This window comes from Hemitrygon akajei, chromosome 23 (genome assembly GCF_048418815.1).
Source record: "Hemitrygon akajei chromosome 23, sHemAka1.3, whole genome shotgun sequence".
NCBI lineage: Eukaryota > Metazoa > Chordata > Chondrichthyes > Myliobatiformes > Dasyatidae > Hemitrygon > Hemitrygon akajei.
Window position 1 is genome coordinate 39867389 of NC_133146.1, and position 22353 is coordinate 39889741.

Sequence of the window (22353 nt, forward strand, 5' to 3'; positions counted from 1 at the left end):
ATGATGGACACTGCCGTTCTGAGGCACTGCTCCTTGAAAATGTCCTGGATACCACAGAGGCTAGTACCCATGATGGAACAGACTAATTTCATAACTTTCTACAGATTAATTCAATACTGTGCAGTAGCCCCCCCCACCATACCAGACAGTGATGCAGCCTGTTAGGATGCTCTCCACTGTACATCTGTAGAAGTTTTTGCGTGTTTTAGGTGACAATCCAAATCTCCTCAAACTCAGAATGAAATATAGCTGCTGCCTTACCTTCTTTGTAGATACATTGATAAGTTGGGACCAAGTTGGATCCTGAGAGATATTGACACCCAGGAACTTGAAATTGCTCATTCTCTGCACTTCTGACCTCTCTGTGAGGACTGGTGAGTGATCCCTCATCTTACCCTTTCTGAAGTCCTCAAACATTTCTTTGGTTTTACTAATGTTGAGTGTAAGATAGTTGCTGCGACACCACTCAACTAGCTGGTATATCTCACTCCCGTATGCCCCCTCATTACCATCTGAGAATCTGCAAACAATGGTTGTATCATCAGCAAATTTTTAGATGGCACTTGAGCTATGCTTAGCCACATAGTCATGGGTGTAGAGAGAGTAGAGCAGTGGGCTAAGCACACATCCCCGAGGTACGCCAGTGTTGACTATCAGCAAGGTGGAGATGTTATTACCAATCCGCACAGATTATGGTCTTCCAGTTAGAACGTCAAGGATCTAGTTGCAGAGGGTGGTACAGGGGCCCAGGTTCTGTAGCTTTTCAATCAGGACTGTAGGAATGATGGTGATAAACACCGAGCTGTAGTCAATAAACAGTATCCTGATACAGGCATTTGTATTTGAATTAGACCATTTTACCACAGACTTACCATCGATTATATTCAATATTGGCAAATTTTACACTGTAGGGAAGTTAGGACTTACTTTTAAGTCTATTTGTTTGAAGAAAATGTTTTTCAGCTTACATAGACAATTTCAAGTCCTTTCAGAATCCATCCCTTTGTGCTTTTAGGATCAGAAGAGGTAACAACTGATTGTGTCATCAACTGATCTGATTCTCAGTCAGTAAGTTCAACAGAGTTGCATTTGTTATCTGTGTAATATTATTCAATAGCCTTCATGGAAACATCTGCTGGTAGGCTTCCTATTATGACTTCTTTTTGGAGATATGAGATGAAAAGGAAAAACTGCAGACATTTCTTTTCTCCAAAGCAGTAAAGATTGGTTATTGCCATGTTCATAAACATTAAAAAGTCCAAATATTTTAATCTCTGCAAGAACAAGGTACATTAGAAAATCATGTGCGATCAAGAATAATGGTAACTAACAAAATTTCCTTTTCCTTTATTCATTTCTACTTCAATTTCTTGGCTTTTACTCCTCTGGTTTGGAATGGAGCTTGTGGGGCAAGCAGTCGAAGACAATGAGGTAGCATAAGCCTGTCTCTGCAGCAAAAAACAGCAAAGGGATGAGACAAATAAGGAAGTCTAGATCTGGTGAAGCTAAAATTTAGTTTCAAAAATCTGAAGACTGCAAGCAGAAGTAAAGACTGAGGGAGTAAAATAATACCACAGTTTTAAGAGAAAAACATTCAAGGGAGAGACTGTTTAACAAGCCTTGATTTCAACATAATGAGGATGTAGAAAAGAGGAAGGACTTATAGGAAGTTATATTTTAGCTTAGAAGTATACAAAACTTTTTGTTAAGCACAGTTTAATAAATATTAAAATGGTCAATGTTCAAGAAATTTTGTAAAAGGGAGAAATTTTGAGAGAGCAATAATTCAATGACAGAGTTAAAGGGGGTTCACGTTGCTTTCTGATAAATGGAGGTTGAAAGTTATAGATGCTGAAAGTAAATGCTTGACGCGAAAGTGGAAATTAAGATTTATGAACAAAAAGGAGCAATTGGGTATGCATGAGAGTTTCATTTGAGGTCAGAGGAGATAATGTGTTCAAGAAAGCCAATAAACTGTGGCAGAACTAGATTGAGCCATCAACAATAGAAGATATATGCATCAGTAATCAGGAAGAGGCACTTTTGAACAATTGAAAGAAATTAGATTCACCTATCAAGAATAATAGAATGCAGTAGTTAGTGATTTAGCAATTGTATGTATGAAAACCAAAGATAATGAATTAAGTATATGTAATCTGAATCTATTCATATTGTGAAGGAATGACAAACAGCTAGATTTATAGGGTGAACTTGAAACTGCAATGACAATAAAATGTTTGGAATGAACTTCCAAAGGGCATCATTGTCATTGGTGAAAGGCCATACAAATATGTTTGAAAATCTCGCTGTCAAATGAAATGTGAGATGCAATAAATGTGAGATAATTCACTAGAAATAAAGAGCAGAGTCATAAAATTATATAATATAGGCAAGGTAGTGGAGGATGAATGACAAAAGCCATTCTGGTGGTCTTGGATAAAGTCAAACATTTACGTATATGTTGACAGTTAAAGGAAACTTCCATGATTTTAGAAAATAATGAACTTTAGTGAGTCATTATAAAGGCAAAAATACATCTTTCATAGGGATAACATGAACATGAGTGAATCTCCAGGAATATTACCTAGACTGAAAGAGAGACTGAAAAGACAACACAGGTATTAACATCAAAGTTTAAAGTAAATATGTGTCACCATACTCAACCCTGAGATTCGCTTTCTTGTGGGCATACTCAGTAAATCCAAGAACCATAATACAATCAATGAAAGACAGCGCCCAACAGAGTGGACAAACAGTCAATATGCAGAAAAGGACAAACTCTGCAAATACAAAAGAATTTAAAAAAATTAATAAAGCAATGATGGGGAGTCCTTGAAAGTGAGTGCATAGGCTGTGGGAACAGTTCATTAATGGGACAAGTGAAGTTGAGTGAAGTTAACGCCTCTGGCTCAAAGGTCTGATGATTGAGGGATAAAGTTGCTGAAGCTGGTGGTGTGGGTCCTGGGGCTTCCGTACCACCTTCCTGATGGCAGCAGTGAGAAGAGACAATGGCCTGGCTGTTGGGGTTCTTGACAATGGATGCTGCTTTCCTGCAACAGCGCTCCGTGTAGATGTGCTCAATGTGGGGAAGGCTTTCCCTGTGATGGACTGGACCATTTCCACTACTTTTTGTATCATGAAAAGGAAAACAGGAAGAATATCGTTAGAACCAATGAGCTAAAGGTAAAAGACTACAGAGGTTACCAGAAGAAGATAGAAGTAAGGAACGGAAATTCCAGTGAGATCAGCCATGATATTATGGACTGATAGAAGAAGCTTGAGTCAAACGGTCTACTTGTTTCCTAGTTAATAAATTGATACACACAGTGGCCACTTTAGTAGGTACATCTATATACCTGCTCATTAATGCAAGTATCTAATCAGTCAATCATGTTGCAGCAACTCAATATATAAGGGCATGCAGACATGGTCAAGAGGTTTAGTTGCCGTTTAAATCAACATAAGAGTGGGGAAGAAATGTGATCTAAGTGGCAATGACGGTGGAATGGTTGTTAGGGTTATACAGGCTGGTTTGCGTATCTCAGAAACTGCTGGGATTTTCATGCACAACAGTCTCTAGCATTTACAGAGAATGTTGTGGGGGAAAAGAATCCAGAGAGTGGTACTTCTGTGTGCGAGAATGCCTTGTTAATGAGAGAGGTCAGAGGAGAATGGCCAGACTGGCTCATGCTGACAGGAAGGTAACAGTAACTCAAGTAACAGTGGGGTGCGGAAGAGCATCTCTGAATGCACAGCGTGTCCAACCTTTAAGTGGATAGGCTGGAGCAGCAGAAAACCAAAACACCCACTCACTAGCCACTTTATTAGATACCTGTATGCTCTGTTCCTATGGAATACACTTAAGAAGATCTGACATATCTGGTGATGCAAATAGCAAATACAACTAAGGAAATTAAGAGGTTTTAACCTTAATGATCAATCTTGGAGAAGAAATGTGAACAAAACTAAGTCTACTTGCTCTTAGAAAACAAAGAAATTATTGAAATAGACGTGGGAAAGGAAGGCTGACATTAATTAGAAATTGACATTTTAGCCGGAAACCGAATAGATAGATCTAAGGAGCTAAGGAGATGTTTAGCAAATCCGATTGGGAAATGACCAAACTTACCAGCAGCAATAAATGGGATAGGTATAATGTGGATGTAGATCTTCTGTATAAAGCCGATGGATCACCATAGCGGTTAGCAAAGGCATTTTTGTCCATTGTCGCAACCAGATATTTTCCCCCTAGCTCCGAGAAATATTTCGCAACCCTTAAGCAAAAAATGGACAATTTTCACTTTTGACCATTCAGGAACAATGGATCGATTAATGAGAATAGATTTTGTGGTACGTAAGCCAGATGAGGTTCATGTATATCATTAATACCCTTTAATTCCAGTTTCTATAACTTAATTTTTATGTATCATCAGTCTGCCCACCTTTGTGTCTTTAAAGGAGTTTACTTACCCTCGCTGAAAATCATAAACCTTGGCATTGTAGTGTATTGATTTTTGTTTTAGAATGATTATTCTTCCGTTGCGCTTTCATCGCTATTGAACACAGCTCTTTTCAAGGATAACATTTAAACAAACAGTTCCCTGTGTCTGCACACAAGAGCGTCAGGCGCAACTTTAGTAATGGGCATTATGAAGTCCAACAACTCACTGCTAATCAGTAATCTAACATTTTGTATTAGATAACATATGTAATTCTATTAATTTTTAACCATCAGCGGTGTACTTGCTTGTATTTATTCTAATCTTTCCAAAACATCGCAGTCTAACAGCAATCGAAAACGTTAATACATGGAACAATCTGTTTTGTAAAGGATGAACTAACATATCTGTCCAGTTAGATCACTCTTGTTTCTCAGAATGTAATCAGATCGACTGAATAGTTAATAGAAGTGCAATTGTTCAAGTTCGATGACAGTGAGGGCAACGGCGCGGGTCGATAACAGTACTCTAAACCTATTCAGCACAGCCTTGTACAACCGCTGAGGTTGTTGTAGCCAACGCTGCATCTATCAACAAGCTGCGAGAAATTAAAAGATTTCACCAAAGCACCGAGCTCCCAATTGACAATTACACTTTAATTTCCCTCTGCTTCCCCATCCTGCAAAATTCGGGATGATTTCTGGATTTTGCATCCAATTTCTAAATATGATTGTCCACACACCCCCCGCCCCCCCGAAACCAAGATTCCAATTTCAGCGAAAGAGAGAGAGATAAAGTTCGATTAGCAGTATATAAACATGTTTCTGATGCAGTGAAAACAACAAACATCGGCAGACTGGCTTGACTCTATACAACTGTGTGATGATAAATGGAAAAAAACAAATCACCAATCAGACTCATTAACTTCCCCCAGACTTCTCGGTGGGTATAACCTGACCCGCTGAGTGTTTCAAGGTTTATAGGTTAGTTTCTGTTTCAGACGTCGAACATGGTGTATTATTGTTTCATTTTCAGGCACTGCATATTTACAGAGACATATAAGAAAATATAAAGCAGCCATTTACTGTGTGGGACACCGTGATGGGTGCATAATTTCAATTCCACAAAAAAATTGCAGATTTCGGTAGCGTTACAGTAAAAGATATCAATTAATTGTTGATATATTTGCTTACAGAATATATAAAGCGATTTATATATTACTCCAGTGATAAATAGCCAATGGCGCTATCTCTTCGTCTTTATTTAAACAATCCTATTTAATAATGTCAAGTGTTAGGATACACTCCGTTGACAGCGCAACCCAAATCCTTGCATTACCAAGCCTTCCGTTTTCTCTATTTTAATGTATTGCTTATTCCTTTCCAAATCCATTTCCTAAATTGTTCAATTTTCGTCTACTGTCGGAACCAGATAATTTCTCCTAGCCGTAACGAAACATTTCCCTTAAGTAAAAAATAGACAACCTCCATTTTTTTTTCAAGTTTATATTAGGTAACAGCATACGGAAGTATGAAAAGATGCTACTGTTTAGGACTACCCGTGAACGGTTATTCTGTTGAATTCGGTTACCATTTTTGCACGAATATATTGGCATTTGTCCGCTCTGCTGTACACACCATCGCTATTACAAGTCGTTCTTTGTATATATTCTTATCTACCGATTGTAATGCTATGTAAATTAATCAGTAGCTTACACTATCGAATATTCGTGGGTATCTTATTCGTACTGAGTAAAAAATACTTCTGTAGATGGTGTCTCGTGCTGCGCTGAATTTATAGTAATGCACAAACTGTGAAACTATTTTTTAAAAAATTAACAGGTTTATTCTTGCAAGCCACAGCCTCAATAAATTTCTGCATTAAGTTGATTTTGAGAAGCTGTCCTCGTTATGGTGTGCATGCTAAAGTTAGTTCAACACGCAGCCCGTTTTAGCGCATAATACCGTTATTGCTGTATTGTTAAACTTTGTGGCAGTATTTTGTTAAAGCAAAGCTGGTAAAAATTGAAGTACCTTTTCTATCCGAGCGAGGAGTCTGTAAAGTTCTTAACTGGGCATTACTTGCTTTTTTTCCTGCAGTGATGCTGAACATTCAAATTTCAAGCGAAACTAAAATACTTGCGAAAACAGAGACGGAACACACGCAGAGGATGTTAACAAAAGTAAGAAATGAAAGGGCTATACTATTAATTATCTTCAATGAATGCTAAACATTTTTGTTTTTATTAAGTTTTAAGTCCATTGATCCATTGACGTCTGATTGATACAGATTGCTGGAAACAAGGGCATAACTTAAATAAATGTAGATATTGACGGTCATAGCGATCTCTGCACTGGCAGATTCAAACTCTTTTATAACTTGATGTGTTTCAATCTTTTAATTCATGAAATATGAGTATTTGTTCGTGTCAATTTAAAAATTACAGCCAAAATGCAAAGAAAACTGAACTTCGTGAAAATCAGACAGGGTACGTGGAGACAAGAGTTTGCGTTTCCGTTCAATCAATATCAATATTTCCTTTATTTTAAAATTTCCAGTAGTTGCAGTTTATGTTTGCTTATTTGTTTCAAGCACTAGTAGATTATGAACAAATATCACCGCTGAACTCCTGCAAATATATATAAATGTAACCAAAGTGTTCTGCAGCCAGCAAATCTCTCTAATTCCCATTTTATGAAAAATGACATACAAGAATGTACTTTGCTGTTTGCACATATTAAAAGCATATTGTTCAAAAAGGGTAATTTCAATGTGTGGTCTCACAACAATCATCAGTTACAGAGAAGCACAATTAGTCATAAAAGATGACAATGAGCAGTTTGCTACTCATTCAAAAATGTCCCAGGGATAACTGTGTGTGTGTGTGTGTGTGTGTGTGTGTGTGTGTGTGTGTGTGTGTGTGTGTGTGTGTGTGTGTGTGTGTGTGTGTGTGTGTGTGTGTGTGTGTGTGTGTGTGTGTGTGTGTACTTCATGTTGGAGGAGGCAGAGATTACAAGTGAATTACCTGGAATTACCAGTTTTTTTTAAAGAAATAGGTCACAATAACTAACTTCTCCCATGAGGTGGCAAGTTGGAAATGGCAAAGTCCTATTTGTCACTGCTCTATTGTCAGATGATAACAGGTACGTAAAGCTAGTCACATTTTGTACAAAGAGTAGAAACAGGAACTCTGAGGTTACCAATAACCAAAGAACTGTAAGTAGAGTGACACCATATCTTAAGCTTTTACATTGATCATTTTGGTTGTGTTCAACCACATTTAGTGCATAAAAACTAAAAATGGATTGCAACATTTCCCCAATAACAGAAGTTAGGCTAATGGTCCTATAGTTTCCTGCTTTATACCTTCTTTTCTTCAATAGTGCCATGAGATTACTGGATTCCAATCTTCATAATCCGTGGATTTTTTATGTATTACAAACAATGCATTCACTATTTCCACAGCCACTTCCTTGAAGGCTTCAGGGTGCACAGTACCAAATCCAGCTAGGCTAGGAGAGCTACTGAGAGCCATTGGTCTGGTTATCCATCTACTAGACACCTCTACTCCATACGTACCAGCACTTGCTGCGTCACAATCTCCATTCTCATAACACTCCCCTGTTTCTTCTCATGGTTGATGTATTTGTTGATGAAGTATATCTTATTTGTGACTGACCTACAGTGCTTGAAGAAATCTCATTCCTTTCCTGGCCACTGTACATCACCATCCTATTGATCTTAGCCAACCAGAGATCTGTATTCAAGGAAGAACTGCTCGATGTTTTCTTAAACACATCTTCTGCCGCTAGATATCCAGAAGTCAGATTTTCAATGGATTTGGAATGGGAAAAGACATACCTTAAAAAACATTGATCAGTTATTAATAGCAATGGATGTGGCTAACTGGTGTTTGAATTATGTTATCAATTCTCTGGACAACAAAAATTCTATGCTTCACCCACATTTGCAGGCAAGCCAGCTATCCAAAAAGAGCACTTGTTGCTAAGATAGTTCACACTTATACTGGCAGTTAAAACTTCACTCTCACCATCTCAGGAGATGGAATATTTGTCACATGTTCTCCAAACATTGAGAGAATCCTTGTAGATACTTCACATTGGTCAAGACAACCAAGGGTAAAAGTCAACAGCAAGTCAGAATTACAGAGCAGTATAGTGAGCTGGTAATTCAATTGCACTGCTTGGTGAACTTTCCTGTATCATCTAAATAAACTGAAAACTGAGGCAAAATGAGTTCTGCAGTTGTGGAGCAGACTGTGTGTGTGTAGTTTGGTGGATGGGGCAAACAGGAGGATCATAGTCTGAATTGCTATTGGTAAGGAGTCATTCTAGATTCACTGTCCAATACTCAGACTTTCCCAAACATTGCACTTCTCCCTATAGATGCTACCTGGCCTGCTGTGTTCCACCAGCATTTTGTGTGTGTTGTTGTTACAAGAAATTCTTGATGTTTTTCGATTTACACTGCTCTCCTGCCAGCTGTGCAGGCCAGTTACATAGAAAAGCTGTGTGCATAAAACAAGTTACAATGATGTTTGGCAGTCTGTCTAGCATGGATTTTGGTGTTTTGGATCTGATGTTCATCACAGTTGAGAAATTTACAGGTTAGCTGGCATCTCTGGAATTAACTGAGTCCTGAGATAATGTAGACTTCACCATACTCCTGTTAAGCAGATGCATGTATGGTAAACAGGCAGGCAGTAAGCTAGCATTCTTCCCCTGCGCCCCCCCCCCCTAGATAAACGTGAACTTATGTTCCAGGTTTTCTTAAAAAAAATAAGTGGGCAAATAAAGGACTCAGCCACCGTCAAAGCAGGCAGAAGTGAACCATCCATGACTATGGTGATAGGAGTAAATGACAATACCTCATGATTTATGATGTTTTGTAGTTAAGACCACAAGGGAGAGTCCAATCTGTCTGAGACTTTGACTTTATTGAATCCTACAAAATACTCTCATATTGCTTTCATATGCATGAAAATGGTACTGAGTTTGCTGCTACAGCATGCCTACCACTTGTAAAGGTTCATTCGTGCTTTTGCTGTCTTTTTACAAGTAAGCAAAAATGTTCAGATATTTATTGCAGTAGGCAACCTAGTGTTTGATTGCAGGTCAAGCCGCTACAGAGAGTCCCTTTTCGATTGTTGGATAGTGCAGCTTGAGCATAAATTTCTCTTCTCTCGTATCTTATACCATAGGCAACAATTCTTGTTCCTTCCCATCCTCACCTGTCAAGTAAGACTAAGTGGCCATTCTAGCTGCAAATTAATTTGTTTGCAAAATAGACTCACAAAACATTTCAACTTCAATATGACTATTGCTATAGAAAGGCTGATGACCTGAAACATTGTTTCTCTCTCCTCAGCCGCTATCTGACCTGCCAAGTATTTCCAGACATTTGTTTTAAACGTTAAAATTTCCTCTGCACACATAATGTCAAATAGTTATCTGTAAAATAGAAACAGTTTAACAGAAAGAATTACAACAAAATCTATTAATGAAATCATTATTAACCAAACTATGTTATTATAACAGATGGTCAAAAGCTTATTGAAGTGGCAGGTTTAAATTATCTTTAGAAGGGGAGATAGAGAGCAAAGATTTGCAAGGAATGTCTAAAGCAAAGCAATGGCTACAAATCACAGCAGCTAAAGCATGGAAATGTAGGACTGCAAGCAGTTCAAAAAGTTCACTGAGGTGGGGAAGAAATGATTGTTGGGAATAAAATCAGCAATGAAGATGTTGCTTAACCAGAAGCTAATATTAGTCAGCAAATAATTCTGTGACAAGTGAGAAAGACAGGTTAGAGCAACAGTATATATTAAATGTATGGGTGTGAAAGCCCACATGAAGTAAGAGCAGGATGTGCCCATCTAGCCATGGAGTTTGCTCCACCATTCAATCATGGCTGATTTATTTTCCCATTCCCTTTCAATGGCCACCCATTCTCCTGCCTTCTCCCCTGTGACACCTTTACTAATCAAGAACCTATCAACCTTCACTATAACTGCACCCATAGCCATATGTGGTAATAATTTCCACATATTCACAACCATCTGGCTAAAAAAATTCCAAAGGGACACCCTTGCATTATGAGGCAATGCCCACAGTCCCAGCCTTGACCAGATCCTAGAAAGTTGAGAAGCTTGGTGGGAGTACACTTGAGTAATCAAGATCTGAGGCAAGGAAGTAGATTAAAGGGAATAAATTAGTTGTGAGGATTACACTCGAGGTTGCATACTAGTGAGGGTACAGATATATGTTCACTATACATAATTAACTACATAGGTTGTCAGCAGCCTGAGGCAGGAAAGGAAAAAAAACTAGAGAATGGAATTTGTAGCAGGGACAGAGGACAATGATTTTGATTGTTCCAATATATACTTGCAGGGATTTTTCCCTATGCAGAGCTGGATGTCAAAGAGCCATGTTATGATTTAAGCACTGTGGAAGGATTGGGAGAGGTGATGAGAAAGTAGAGTTGGATGTCAAGGTAGTGTGTTTTTGGATGACTTAACCCAGGGAGATGAGAAACAGGGGAGGAGCCAATGTTAGATCATTGACAAGTGACAGAGATGAAGGACCAAGAGAGGGAAAGGAAGGTTTGTGACTGGATAAATAAGAATGGAACAAGGTAATTGAAGTCTAACCCAACTGGCCATTGGTAGAAAGATATTGGAGGATGGCAGTCAGTAAAAAGTTGCAAACTAAATTCTAATTCATATTCTAATAAAGAAATACAGATTTTAATACATGTTCAGAGGACCTAGCACATGACTCAAATTGAATGGAAGCTGTCTTTGATTTAAATAATTCAAATAAAAAAGATAATTTCTTGTCTTAGGAAGAATTAATTTTATAGAGACTGATGTTTTGCTGATGACAACATTAATACTAGCACAATGTTTTTTCTACTCTATTTAGATTCTCTTTCAGCTGGGGAAATGAGTAATTTTTTCCCTTGCTGTCGGGGCACTTGGACTAAACATTGCTAATCAAAATTTGGAAACAGAAAGAGTTTTTAAAATGCCTTTAACTGCTTTACAAAATGTCTGCTTGAAATATAACTTACAATTACCATTTTTAAGCAAACTCTGACATTCATATTGGCCAAACCAAAACACAGACTGTGTAATGTTCAAAAGCATCCTAATCAACATAATCCTTTGTGAAAATGAACTATATACTGAAAACAAATGGGTATTTCTGGAAACACTAGTCTAGGTATCCCAGTTAGAGAAAAAATATCAATGATGTTACCTTGTTACAATTAACACAATGCATTCCTTTCCACCATAAGCCTCCTGTTTTATTGAAGATATACATTAGTCAAAAATTTTCAAAATCTGATGCCAACAACAAAACCTCATTGCACTAATTGGTAAAATATAGTTGATTTTCATCAGCTTAATTGTACCATCCAGACACAAATCTAATACACCTTGTTAATACTGTAAGTATTGTGTTAGAGGCCCTTTCTAAAGGTGTGTGTGTGTGTGTGTGTGTGTGTGTGTGTGTGTGTGTGTGTGTGTGTGTGTGTGTGTGTGTGTTCATAAATTTATGGTTCAGTACCGGTTTCCCATTGCAGTACATTTAACAGCTGGGTCTGTGTGTCTCTCTCTCTCTTTGTTGAGAGATGTCTTTGTACATCTCTCAACAAAAATGCATCCAGAATCGTGCCAGAATGCATGACCTAATATAAAGACATAATATTCATTATAGATTTATGCACGGTACAAGAAGCACAAGATGAAATGTTGAACACCGGTAGTAAGTCTGTATATTTGAGATAATAAAGTACACATTCGACTTGTTAAATATTTTGTGTTACTTTCTGCATTTATTAAAGAGAGCCTTTCAACCAAACATGTATTTACATCATAATCTATACAATACTTTGGGGATATGAGGTATATAACCACAGACGAAGATGTACTGAAAGCTACCGGTAGTATACAAGGATGCATAGCCTTGTGTGGTTGCATAAATTACCCGACTCTTCGTGTATTCTCACAAATTTCTTATAAAATGAAATATTACGACAAAAGCACGTTCTATACACAAGTATTAAAATATCCGAATTTCAAAAATTATGTCCTGTACACAAATATAACAGCGTGCTATTTTGAGTTAAACACAACCCTTCATTCAATTGCGATTAAAGGCCGATAGTATATTGGGCCATTCATCGAAAGGTTCTGGGCATCGCACCTTTTACATTCTTGTGGTTTTAGAAATAGATCCTACCTACCAGTCCGGTTCCCAGTAAAGTGCAAGGATAAACCGCTATCCTTCCATTCTCCAACCGAGTTAAGTCCCTATATGCTTTATTGTGCATTTGCAGAATAAGTACTCCTATCGTCATCGATATCCACCTCTTCTTCACTGTCGTCTGACACTTCCGATTCATTTTGCCGAAATGATGGGGGTGTCGAGCAGTGTGACCCATTTAGTATAACTGCTTTATTCTGATCGAGACTCAGGCGCCTCTCGCGGCTCTTCTCACACTGGCTTTCGCTGGACTGGTCCGAATTGTCTGATTCTTCTCTTTTGGTTCCTTGAGGATTTTCCTGTTTAAATAAAAAAAACCCTTTCCTATTATTACCTCGAAAATAGCAGGAGAGAGAGAGATGCAAGACCACGAGTTTGCAGCCGCAGACAGTCCGCAGCAGGAACATGCTGTAATTCTGTGGCTAAAAGCTCGTGGTTTGTCATTGTAAATACTCTTAGCATTACTCTCCGAAAAACACACGGGGAATTTGCTGGAACTGTGGTCTGCTTTGTGAAGAAAGCATATGTTGAGTTGAAAGCATTATTCACTCCTCCTTAAGTGCACCCAATTTCGTTTAAATCTATAATTTAAATCCAACAACTTTAATGAGAATTCGCTGGCTAGCCAGTAGGCCGAAGGGCTTGTATTGTGCTGTAGGTTTTCTATCTTTCCATGTTTCACCACCTAGATTCTTTGAAAAAAACAAATTTAAAGACGTTTTGAAATGTTATAACCTCAGAAAAAGGATTGTGTGGCAAACTTGCTTACAGAGAAAACTGACAAATATTCATTTAATGAGGAGGCGCTTTGATCGGTCTTTCTTCCAAACTAGACAAAACTAGACTAAAATAATACAAGGTCGCTAATAAGGGGGAAACAATTGAATTAAAATATTGTAACGAAGACATTAAACTAGAAATTCAATGATTAATTTCCGAAACGACAGCCCCTGTATCTGCATGAGCTGTTACTCAGAGGGTCCAGATTAAATCGTTAGTGTGGGGGGGGGGCATAATTTCTAACGTAGAATCAGGTTTATCATCACTGACATCTCGTGACATTCGTTGTTTTGCTGTAACAGTACAGTGCGTGACACCAACATCAGTGTAAGTTACAAGAATTAATATATAGCGCAAAAGACGAATAACGAGATAGTGACCTCGGACCTTTCAGAAACTAGATGGCGGAAAAGAAGCTATTCTTAAAACTAATGCATATTTAAGGTTAAGGGACTGCAGAGGCTAAAATCCGGAGCAACACGCAAACTGCTGAAAATACAATTTACCAGGTCTATTACGTACTGTGTGCCAATAGTTTAAAATTCGTTTACTTATACAATCGCCCAGCGATGGAGCAATAATTTTTCATTGAATTGCGTGGATAATACGGCGATTGATCGACAAGTATTAATTGCACAAGCAATATGGAATAGTTGAAAAATTAAAAGATTCCAAAAGGGGAGGGAAATGAATCAACCAAAATCATTGATATCAGAACTACATGAGCAGCTTTTCTTGAACTCCGCGGGTTAACCCGAATTCCAACATTGACTATTTGTCTTTCCAATCAAGGTAAAAGTGATTAAAGAACGTTTCAAGTTGCTTTCGCACACAAAATATAATAGGCTCTGGTATTTAAAATCCCTCATTTGTACATTCATTACCATAACAACAGGGACCTCGGGTCCACAGAGATTAGATGGGAGCAAAATCTCCCTACCTGCTTCAATCGCCGCCATTTAGCTCTGCGATTCTGAAACCAAGTCTTTACCTGCGAGGGGGGGAAAAAAATCACTCTCAGATTCAGTAATAACCTCGCGAAGATTTCTGATGGGAATATTTGCTCAAAATCTAATGCAACCACCGGCCTTGCGGTCCATAAAGTGGAAAGTATTTTATATCATTTTTAAGAACCGTCTTTCTGCCCAGAGTTATTGCAAACGCCAGAACGAAAAAAAAATTAAATGTGATATTTATCAATATTTATCAATTGAAGCGCTGAGAAAATGAGGTATGGACATATAAACAAAAGCTGGAAAAATCCTGAAACATTAAATGATATATTAAAATTATATTATAACTACAGAAACTTCTAAATTAGTTTATTTTGCCTCCGCTTGAAATTTCTAAATCGTAGCTTAAATTGTAAAAATATAAATCTAAAGTCATGAGATATCCATTATCACAACATTTACAGTATATTGTCAGAAAGAATGTGAACTCTGGTTGTAATTGTATCTGTCTATGGGACGGAGGTTATTTAAACATTGTTCCTTCAATTATTCGCCATATAGTTTTCATGTACCTGCCGCTCACTGAGTTGCAACATTTTTGCGAGTCTTTTGCGTTCAGGTGGCGATAGATACTTCTGGGTCTCAAATTTCTTTTCCAGTTCAATGGTCTGGTCGTTCGAGAATCGAACTTGTCCTCCTTTTCTTTTGTGCGGCGGCCTTTGAATAAAATGGCTCCATATCAACGGTTTTCCTGTTAGAAAAATCAGACAATAGGAATGAATAACTTAGATCACATAAAGTTATAATTATATCAATGGATTAAAATTGTATTTGAATTATATTTTGGCAGTTCATAATCATAAAATCAGGGTGTTTATATTTGCAATATTAAATAGAAGATCTACATTTTAAAACCTTTGATTATTTTTAATCAAGTTGAAACAGGATTGTATATCCATTGATCTGTTTTCCAATTAGACAATGTTATAATTGTCCTTAGTTAATTTTGCTGTCATCATAAAAACTACTCAGCAAGTTTGGACAAGGACCCGAAAAATAGAGCGGGGTCTCTCTTTGTCTCACAATGCAACATTGATTTCATACAAGCCCAGAGGCTTGTGTGAAACCTACCAACTCAGGACCATGGCAACATTTCCGTCAATCTGTTTCCTGTTGGTCTATCTTGTTAAAGGGCTGTTATTTCCTTCTGCTTCTAGACATAAATGAGTTAAGGAAGCCGAGATAGGCTACTTACGATTTCAATGTAGCAGTTCATTTTTGTAAACATGAAGTGCTTTAAAAGATTTTGTGTAAAGACGGGTTACCTGTCTAATTGAATATAATATTGACAGCGTTGTAACAGCAAACTTTTCAGCTAACTTCAAATTATTTTTTGCATTCATATAAATAATTCCGAAATTGCACATTAAACGTGGAGTATAGTTCACTTTACTAATAACGCAACTCGAGTGCTAATCTTACGCACGTTCAATAGATTGACTTCGGCAAGATTCAAACTACAACTAAATAAATCTTCCTAAAATTCTACTGAGCTGTTATTTTCCGCGATTTTCGCTTGCGTCAGTCTCCACTTCAATTGCTACCAAACTGCCACAAAAATAGGAAGCAACTGGTTATTTTAGCTGCCATAAAGTCATATCCCGCACAGAGGAAATGAACAATATCAGAAAAACGTATCCCGGCTATCAGAACTCGAGTGTTTCCTGTATATGTCTGTATTGAGGATGTCGATAAAATAATCAGCAATGTGCACGACTCCCGGGGAAGAGTCTGCTTCTGACTGAGAGGAAAACATTTAACAGCTCTGTAACCAGATTTACTCCTATCGAGAACTCAAGATTTCCTGTATGAACGGAAAAAAGGTCAGCCTTTCGCAGTACAGGCTGTTGAACTATTTCAAGGTGCAACTTCAACAGAGAGAGACAGCCATCAGCGAAAGGACTTTTCTTTTAAAAACAGACCCGCTCTGCATTAATGAGCTTATGCACTTAATTATTTGAAATACTATTTAAAGTTAAGACTTGCAATAACTTGAAAAGCAAGTCAAACATTTTGGGTACGGCGAAGATTTCTGACAATCTACTTCTCCCTGGGGAGCTTGCTGGTAGAATGTTTTTGTAATGTAGCAAAATACTAATATAGCTCTTTTCATTTTCGATTAATCACCTTAAAACGGTACTCGATAGTGGTGGTTAATCCAGGCAGGAAGATATTTCACATCAGTGTAAAGCATTGAAATTTGTAATCACATCACGGGACTATTTGCACAATGCACCAGAGATCGGGTTTGAAAATTTGTACTTGAACCAATCATTCTACTACTCGAGAACCCACTGGGATTATCTCTGTACTGAAATTGATAATTGGATTCAATCGCATCTTCTCCTTAAATCGTCGAATAAAAAATGCGTTCGATTGCCACAACTTTGAATAGTCGAAACTCAGAGTAACTAAAGTAGTAAAGTGAATTTACTCGATGGCTGTGGTTTCTCAACACCAAGTATAAACGGAATAGCAAACAACCCGCTTCTGCTGTAGAATTTCCCTACTTGTTGGAACTTAACCAAAGCAACATAGACTTTCAGAGAACTTCATTTTACATGAGAAGTACCGCAACAAGATCAAAACTAAACAGGTTCTTACCCAGGGTGTCCTGTCTGAGGAATGCATGAGTGTAGTCGTTAACTGTCCTGGCAAAGGGGTACAAGGGTGCGGAGAAGGCGCCACTGCCATACGGTGTCAGGGCTGGATGGTGAAAGGCGGGGTGGATTGGAGTCGGTTCGTAGATCGGAGTCCGGTACGGAGAAGCTATGCTGGTGAAGGAGGAATTTGGGGAGGGCAGAGCCGGTCCAGGCGTCACTGGGGTCGTGTGCGGAGTTCCACTGCGACCCAAAATGTCGTCGATGTAGAATGGGGTTGGATGCACCGCTTGCATCGGGGTCGGTGCGTAAAGCGGTAGATTCACACTCATGGCGGAGGAGCTGGGGTGCTGGTATTGCATGGCGGCCGTTGTCCAGTGATCACTGGGACGGAGGGTTCCTTCAGCTCCGCTTGTTGTTGGCTTAGCTGGAGGTCGGAGCTACTGGAGCGGCCGGGATATTCCCACCGTGACTTCCTTAAACTTATCAAAACTCAGGCCAGCCACTGATTTCTAAGGGAGTGGGCGGGGCCAAGGGAAATGTGTCAATTTCCCTTCAACAGTCGCCTGTGATTGGCTGCAGGATCGGCGCTCTGAGGTTAATATGCTAATCCGCCGCCTGTTCCTATTGCGCAGCCGCATTGTGTGGGGTCCCACTTTCAAATGGGAGAGTCGGGTGATGAGCGTATTGTCCCAGGTAAACGCCACCAGAGCGAGCGGTGTCGCTATCTATCGATAAAGCCAAGAGTAGAACCTAGCGTGAGAGACCGACAAAGTACCACGGCTACTTATTCCCTGAAAGTGCTAATTATGTTATTTAATATGCGAACATTAGTAACTTGTACCCGGCAAGTGTTTCCCTCTGAGGCTCACGTTTAGAGAAACAGGATAAAAGGCCTTCCAGCTCACCGAGCCCGGTCGTGTTCCAGTATCGGTTACCCCTGCTGTTGGCGGCAGCAATTGTATGAAAGTAATGATGTAGAACAAAAAAAAATGGTACTACTTGAAGTAGGGTGGGCAGCCGTCCCCAGGATTTGAATTGATACTACTCAGTATTCCTGTTCGATCTAAAAATTTGACGGATCTCGCCAGGATTTCTTTTGAAACTGGGGGGGGGGGGGGCACGAAGTACATCACTGACCAAGAGAAAATGATCCCAAAACATTGGAAATTATTTTTTATCGTTGAATCAATGCCAGTAGTTTGAACATGTTCTTTATTAGAGCTAATCGTTCTATCTTGTAGGGGAAATAACCCGGCTGGCTCAAAGTAATACTGCAAATCAACATTGTTTGCTGTTCACCGAGGAGATTTTTATCACGTTAACAGTCACATTCTGGGCGCTGAACGGCGATGCAGCAAACACCCTCTGACAAATTGGTTTAGGGACGGTGACTTGCACAAGCCAATCAACATTTTAAATCAGCGTTCGCACTTCTGCATTAATAGATGGCAGTATCTCCACGGGAATGTGTATTGCAAGGATCGGTTGTGAAATCGCTTGAAGTGTATAATCAAGTAGTTTTAACACCATAGGTTTCTTTTCCTTTTCGTATTTGTTCAGTTTATGCTAGGTACCTGAAAACACTAACTAAGTTTAATTTGACAAAGAAACGTGTTAAATACCACTTGGTAGGTATGGAGAAGTAATGTTTTAAACAATCAGGCATTATTTACTGATCTTTAAAATGGTTTATTTAGTTTCATAATTTCATATGCAATATGTTAAACGTGGAAGAAAATTTACATCAAACATTATTTCCAGTATTACCACAACTCTGCGCAGATAGAAACCGATTTTCCATTATGCCAACACATTTGAGGCTTGGAGGTTATTCCTGAGCAGGATTGCGCAGGACTATTTCCATCCACTTCGCCTGTTGGCTTCGTCCAAAATATAAAAGTACTTTACAGTCAATGGGCTATAAATGGGGATAGTATAACTCGATTTTGCTTTTCTGAGATATCAATACTTCGGTTTCTAGTATATGACTGAAGGCAGTGCAGAAAAAAATTGACGAGTAAAACGACACAGCAATACTTGGATATTATAATCTTGTCTTTTTCTTAAGATAATTGTTTACACGTTTTAAGAACGAGTTAATTGACCGATATTGCAACCCTTTATTGTCACATAATCGTGGATCCTCTCGTAAATTGTAATCCAATTGTAACCTATAGATTACAAGAAACAAAGCAATTTGAAAGGTACAGAACTAACCTTGTCGAACATTGCATCGTCTGCTTGAACCCTCGTTAAATTGACGATAGTAAGCTTTGAGATTCTTTTAACTCGGCCATTGTTTAGGGTTTGATGTAGTTAATAGTAACTGCCTAATCTGCTGATTATCACAGATGGCTGTTAGTCTCATTGCGTGCTTTCAATAGTGATCATATTATATCAGACAATACATTGATAAATGCAATCAAATCACTTAATTAGTTAAATGACTCAACTAATACAGACGATCACATTGACCTCGTGGCTTATGGCTCGCTTTGTGATGACGGAGATATTTTTCTTATCAAATTGCACAGTTCGGTACAATGGATAACAAGTAGGATTGCTGGGGCTGCTCCTCACCCACACGTGCTGCCCGAGCGAAAAATGGCAAAAGAAATTCAGAAATAAGTGCTTAACACACTTGACAACGGATGTAGAGGTTGGTTTAAAATGCACATATTTGACATAATCACTCTTGGATTCTCAGTTACAGCGATTAATAGTGAAAAGGTTTCTCTTATGAGCGGAATCACCAACTATGTTTTTTTTTCCTTTTTAAATCTTTTTATTAATTTTAAGAAAAACATAAATGAAATATGAATACAAAACGTTTGAGAGTACATAATTAATAGTTTAAATAGACAATCAGATATATAATAATCAATATATAAGGCCTCCCAAACTCATAGTATTAATGTAAAAGAATCGAAAAAGAGAAAAAAAACCCCAAAAAAACTTTTAAAAAAACTTTTAAAAAAAACTAACCAACATGGGCCATTGCATAATGTTAAATACATACAGTAGTGCCGATAACTCCAAACCTCCATCCAAATAATTAAGGATAATAACAGTAAGGTTTAGGATCAGACCATTTAACTCATATGAAAATGTTGAATAAATGGTCTCCAAGTTTCCTCAAATTTAACTGAAGAATCAAAAACCACGCTTCTAATTTTTTCTAAACTCAAACAAGAGATAGTTTGAGAAAACCACTGAAATACAGTTGGAGGGTTAATTTCTTTCCAATTCAGTAAAATAGATCTTCTAGCCATTAATGTAACAAATGCAATCATTTGTTGAGATGAGGCGGATAGACGATTATTATCTATCATTGGTAAACCGAAAATTGCAGTAAAAGGATGCGGTTGGAAATTGATATTTAAAACTCTTGAAATAATATTAAAAATATCTTTCCAATAATTTTGTAAACAAGGACAAGACCAGAACATATGAGTCAATGAAGCAACATCAGAATGACATCTGTCACAGGTTGAATTAACATAAGAATAAAATCGAGCAAGTTTATCTTTAGACGTGAGCTCTATGTACAACCTTAAATTGTATTAGGGCATGTTTAGCACAAATAGAGGACGAATTTACCAATGATAAAAAATTTTCCCATTGCTCAGTAGATATAGGACAATGCAATTCTTCTTGCCATTCCTTCTTAATTTTTTCTGATACATCTGGCTGTACACTCATAATCATATTATAAATGATAGCTACTAAACCCTTTTGACAAGAATTGAGGGCTAAAATTCTTTCTGTAATGTCCAATGGACATTCTTTCAAAAAAGACTTTAATTCATTATACAAAAAATTTCTGACTTGCAAATATCTAAAAAAATGGGTTTTAGGTAAATTATATTTATTAGATAGCTGTTCAAAGGACATAATGTTATCATCCAAAAACAGATCACGAAAACATGTTATACCTTTTGTTTTCCATAAAAGAAAAGCTTGATCTATAGATGAAGGCTGAAAGAAGTAGTTATATATTATAGGACATGACAGCATAAACTTATTCAAGCCAAAAAATTTACGAAATTGAAACCAAATTCGTAATGTATACTTGACTATGGGATTAGTTATCTGTTTATTAATTTTGAATAAGGAAAAAGGAAGTGAAGATCCTAAGGTTGAACTATGTTGTTATATAATGGAACTCCTCCCCCATCACACGCACACAACCCCATTCTTCTCATTTCCCGCTGATACCTGCAACAATATCAATTATCTATTCAATCGATTCCAAATGAATAACTTGAGGAGCAACATTACGTAGAAGAGATTGGTTATGGAAAATGTAAAGACATCTAAAAACTATAGTTAACTTAAAAGCAATTGAGCTGTTGCGAAAAATTGCCTGGTCATGAGACTACCCAATATCCATCGCGTGTACTCTATTCTCAAGTACCCTCCATTGTCGAGTACTGAATTCCCTTTGTTCTTCCCATTTTCTCTAATCTCTTCCAATCATTGGAATCATTTTGAAATGCGATGGTCTCCGATCTTGTCTGCTTGTACATCCTCATTCAGAATACCCCTCCATCAGCATCCGCTCGTTTCATCTAATGCAGATAAATACGATGACTGTAAAGCAATAACTTGTTGGCCCAATTTGCAAGCGGGTTTGAGTACAAAAGTAATAAAGTATTGCTGGAAGTTTGTGGAACTTGTATTTTTTAAAATTTGTAACCTGTATTTGATCAATACGCTTTTGGCCCATTCGTACCAACACACGAGTTATCAGAACAATTTTAATTTTTCTGTGTGTGCGCGTTCTGGAGAAAAGTTGTGAACTGGCCAGGACTTGATGAGCGGTTTTTGCAATAATCACCTCGGATGTTGTCGCTGGACTGGTTCACCTGAACAACGTATCATGTAGTCACCAAACATTTGAAACCTTGTTCACTAATATATTGTTTCGTGCATCAGTTTGGGATATAGGGATCAATTTGAATATAGAACGCTCTGTAACACTCTTACTGTTCCATAATTTCCCCTGTCGGTGCCGTAATTAACAGCTACGTTAGAACAACTCTTGACAGATAAAATAAGTTGTATTGAAGTCTTTCCAAATCAAAGATCTGAGAATATTCGTGATGAAGATTCCAAGTCGGCAGGACGATGGATGGTCAGGATGGCGCCACTGGTAAAACACGCCGGTGTTTAAGTGAGGTTGTATCAACCTCTTAAAGATAACTGTAATCTATTTTCAATG

General features: G+C 37.9%; 1 protein-coding gene across 1 annotated transcript; it reads right to left on the reverse strand.

Moving 5' to 3' along the window:
* Window positions 1-12280: 12280 nt before the first annotated feature.
* Window positions 12281-17626, reverse strand: hhex (hematopoietically expressed homeobox). The gene is made up of 4 exons (XM_073027477.1): window positions 17131-17626; window positions 15039-15217; window positions 14454-14504; window positions 12281-13032 (listed from the first exon to the last, which is right to left on the reverse strand). Exons 1-4 carry the CDS (start codon window positions 17486-17488, stop codon window positions 12790-12792), a joined length of 831 nt encoding a protein of 276 aa, XP_072883578.1. The 5' UTR covers window positions 17489-17626; the 3' UTR covers window positions 12281-12789.
* Between the last annotated feature and the right edge of the window lie 4727 nt (window positions 17627-22353).

Coding starts and splice junctions, on each gene's coding strand:
- hhex (XM_073027477.1), bottom strand. CDS start 17,488: ATGCAATACCAGCACCCCAGCTCCTCCGCCATGAGTGTGAATCTACCG. Junction 15,218..17,130: donor CCTCAGACAGGACACCCTGG/GTAAGAACCTGT, acceptor TTTTTCTAACAG/GAAAACCGTTGATATGGAGC. Junction 14,505..15,038: donor TGCAACTCAGTGAGCGGCAG/GTACATGAAAAC, acceptor CCCCCCTCGCAG/GTAAAGACTTGGTTTCAGAA.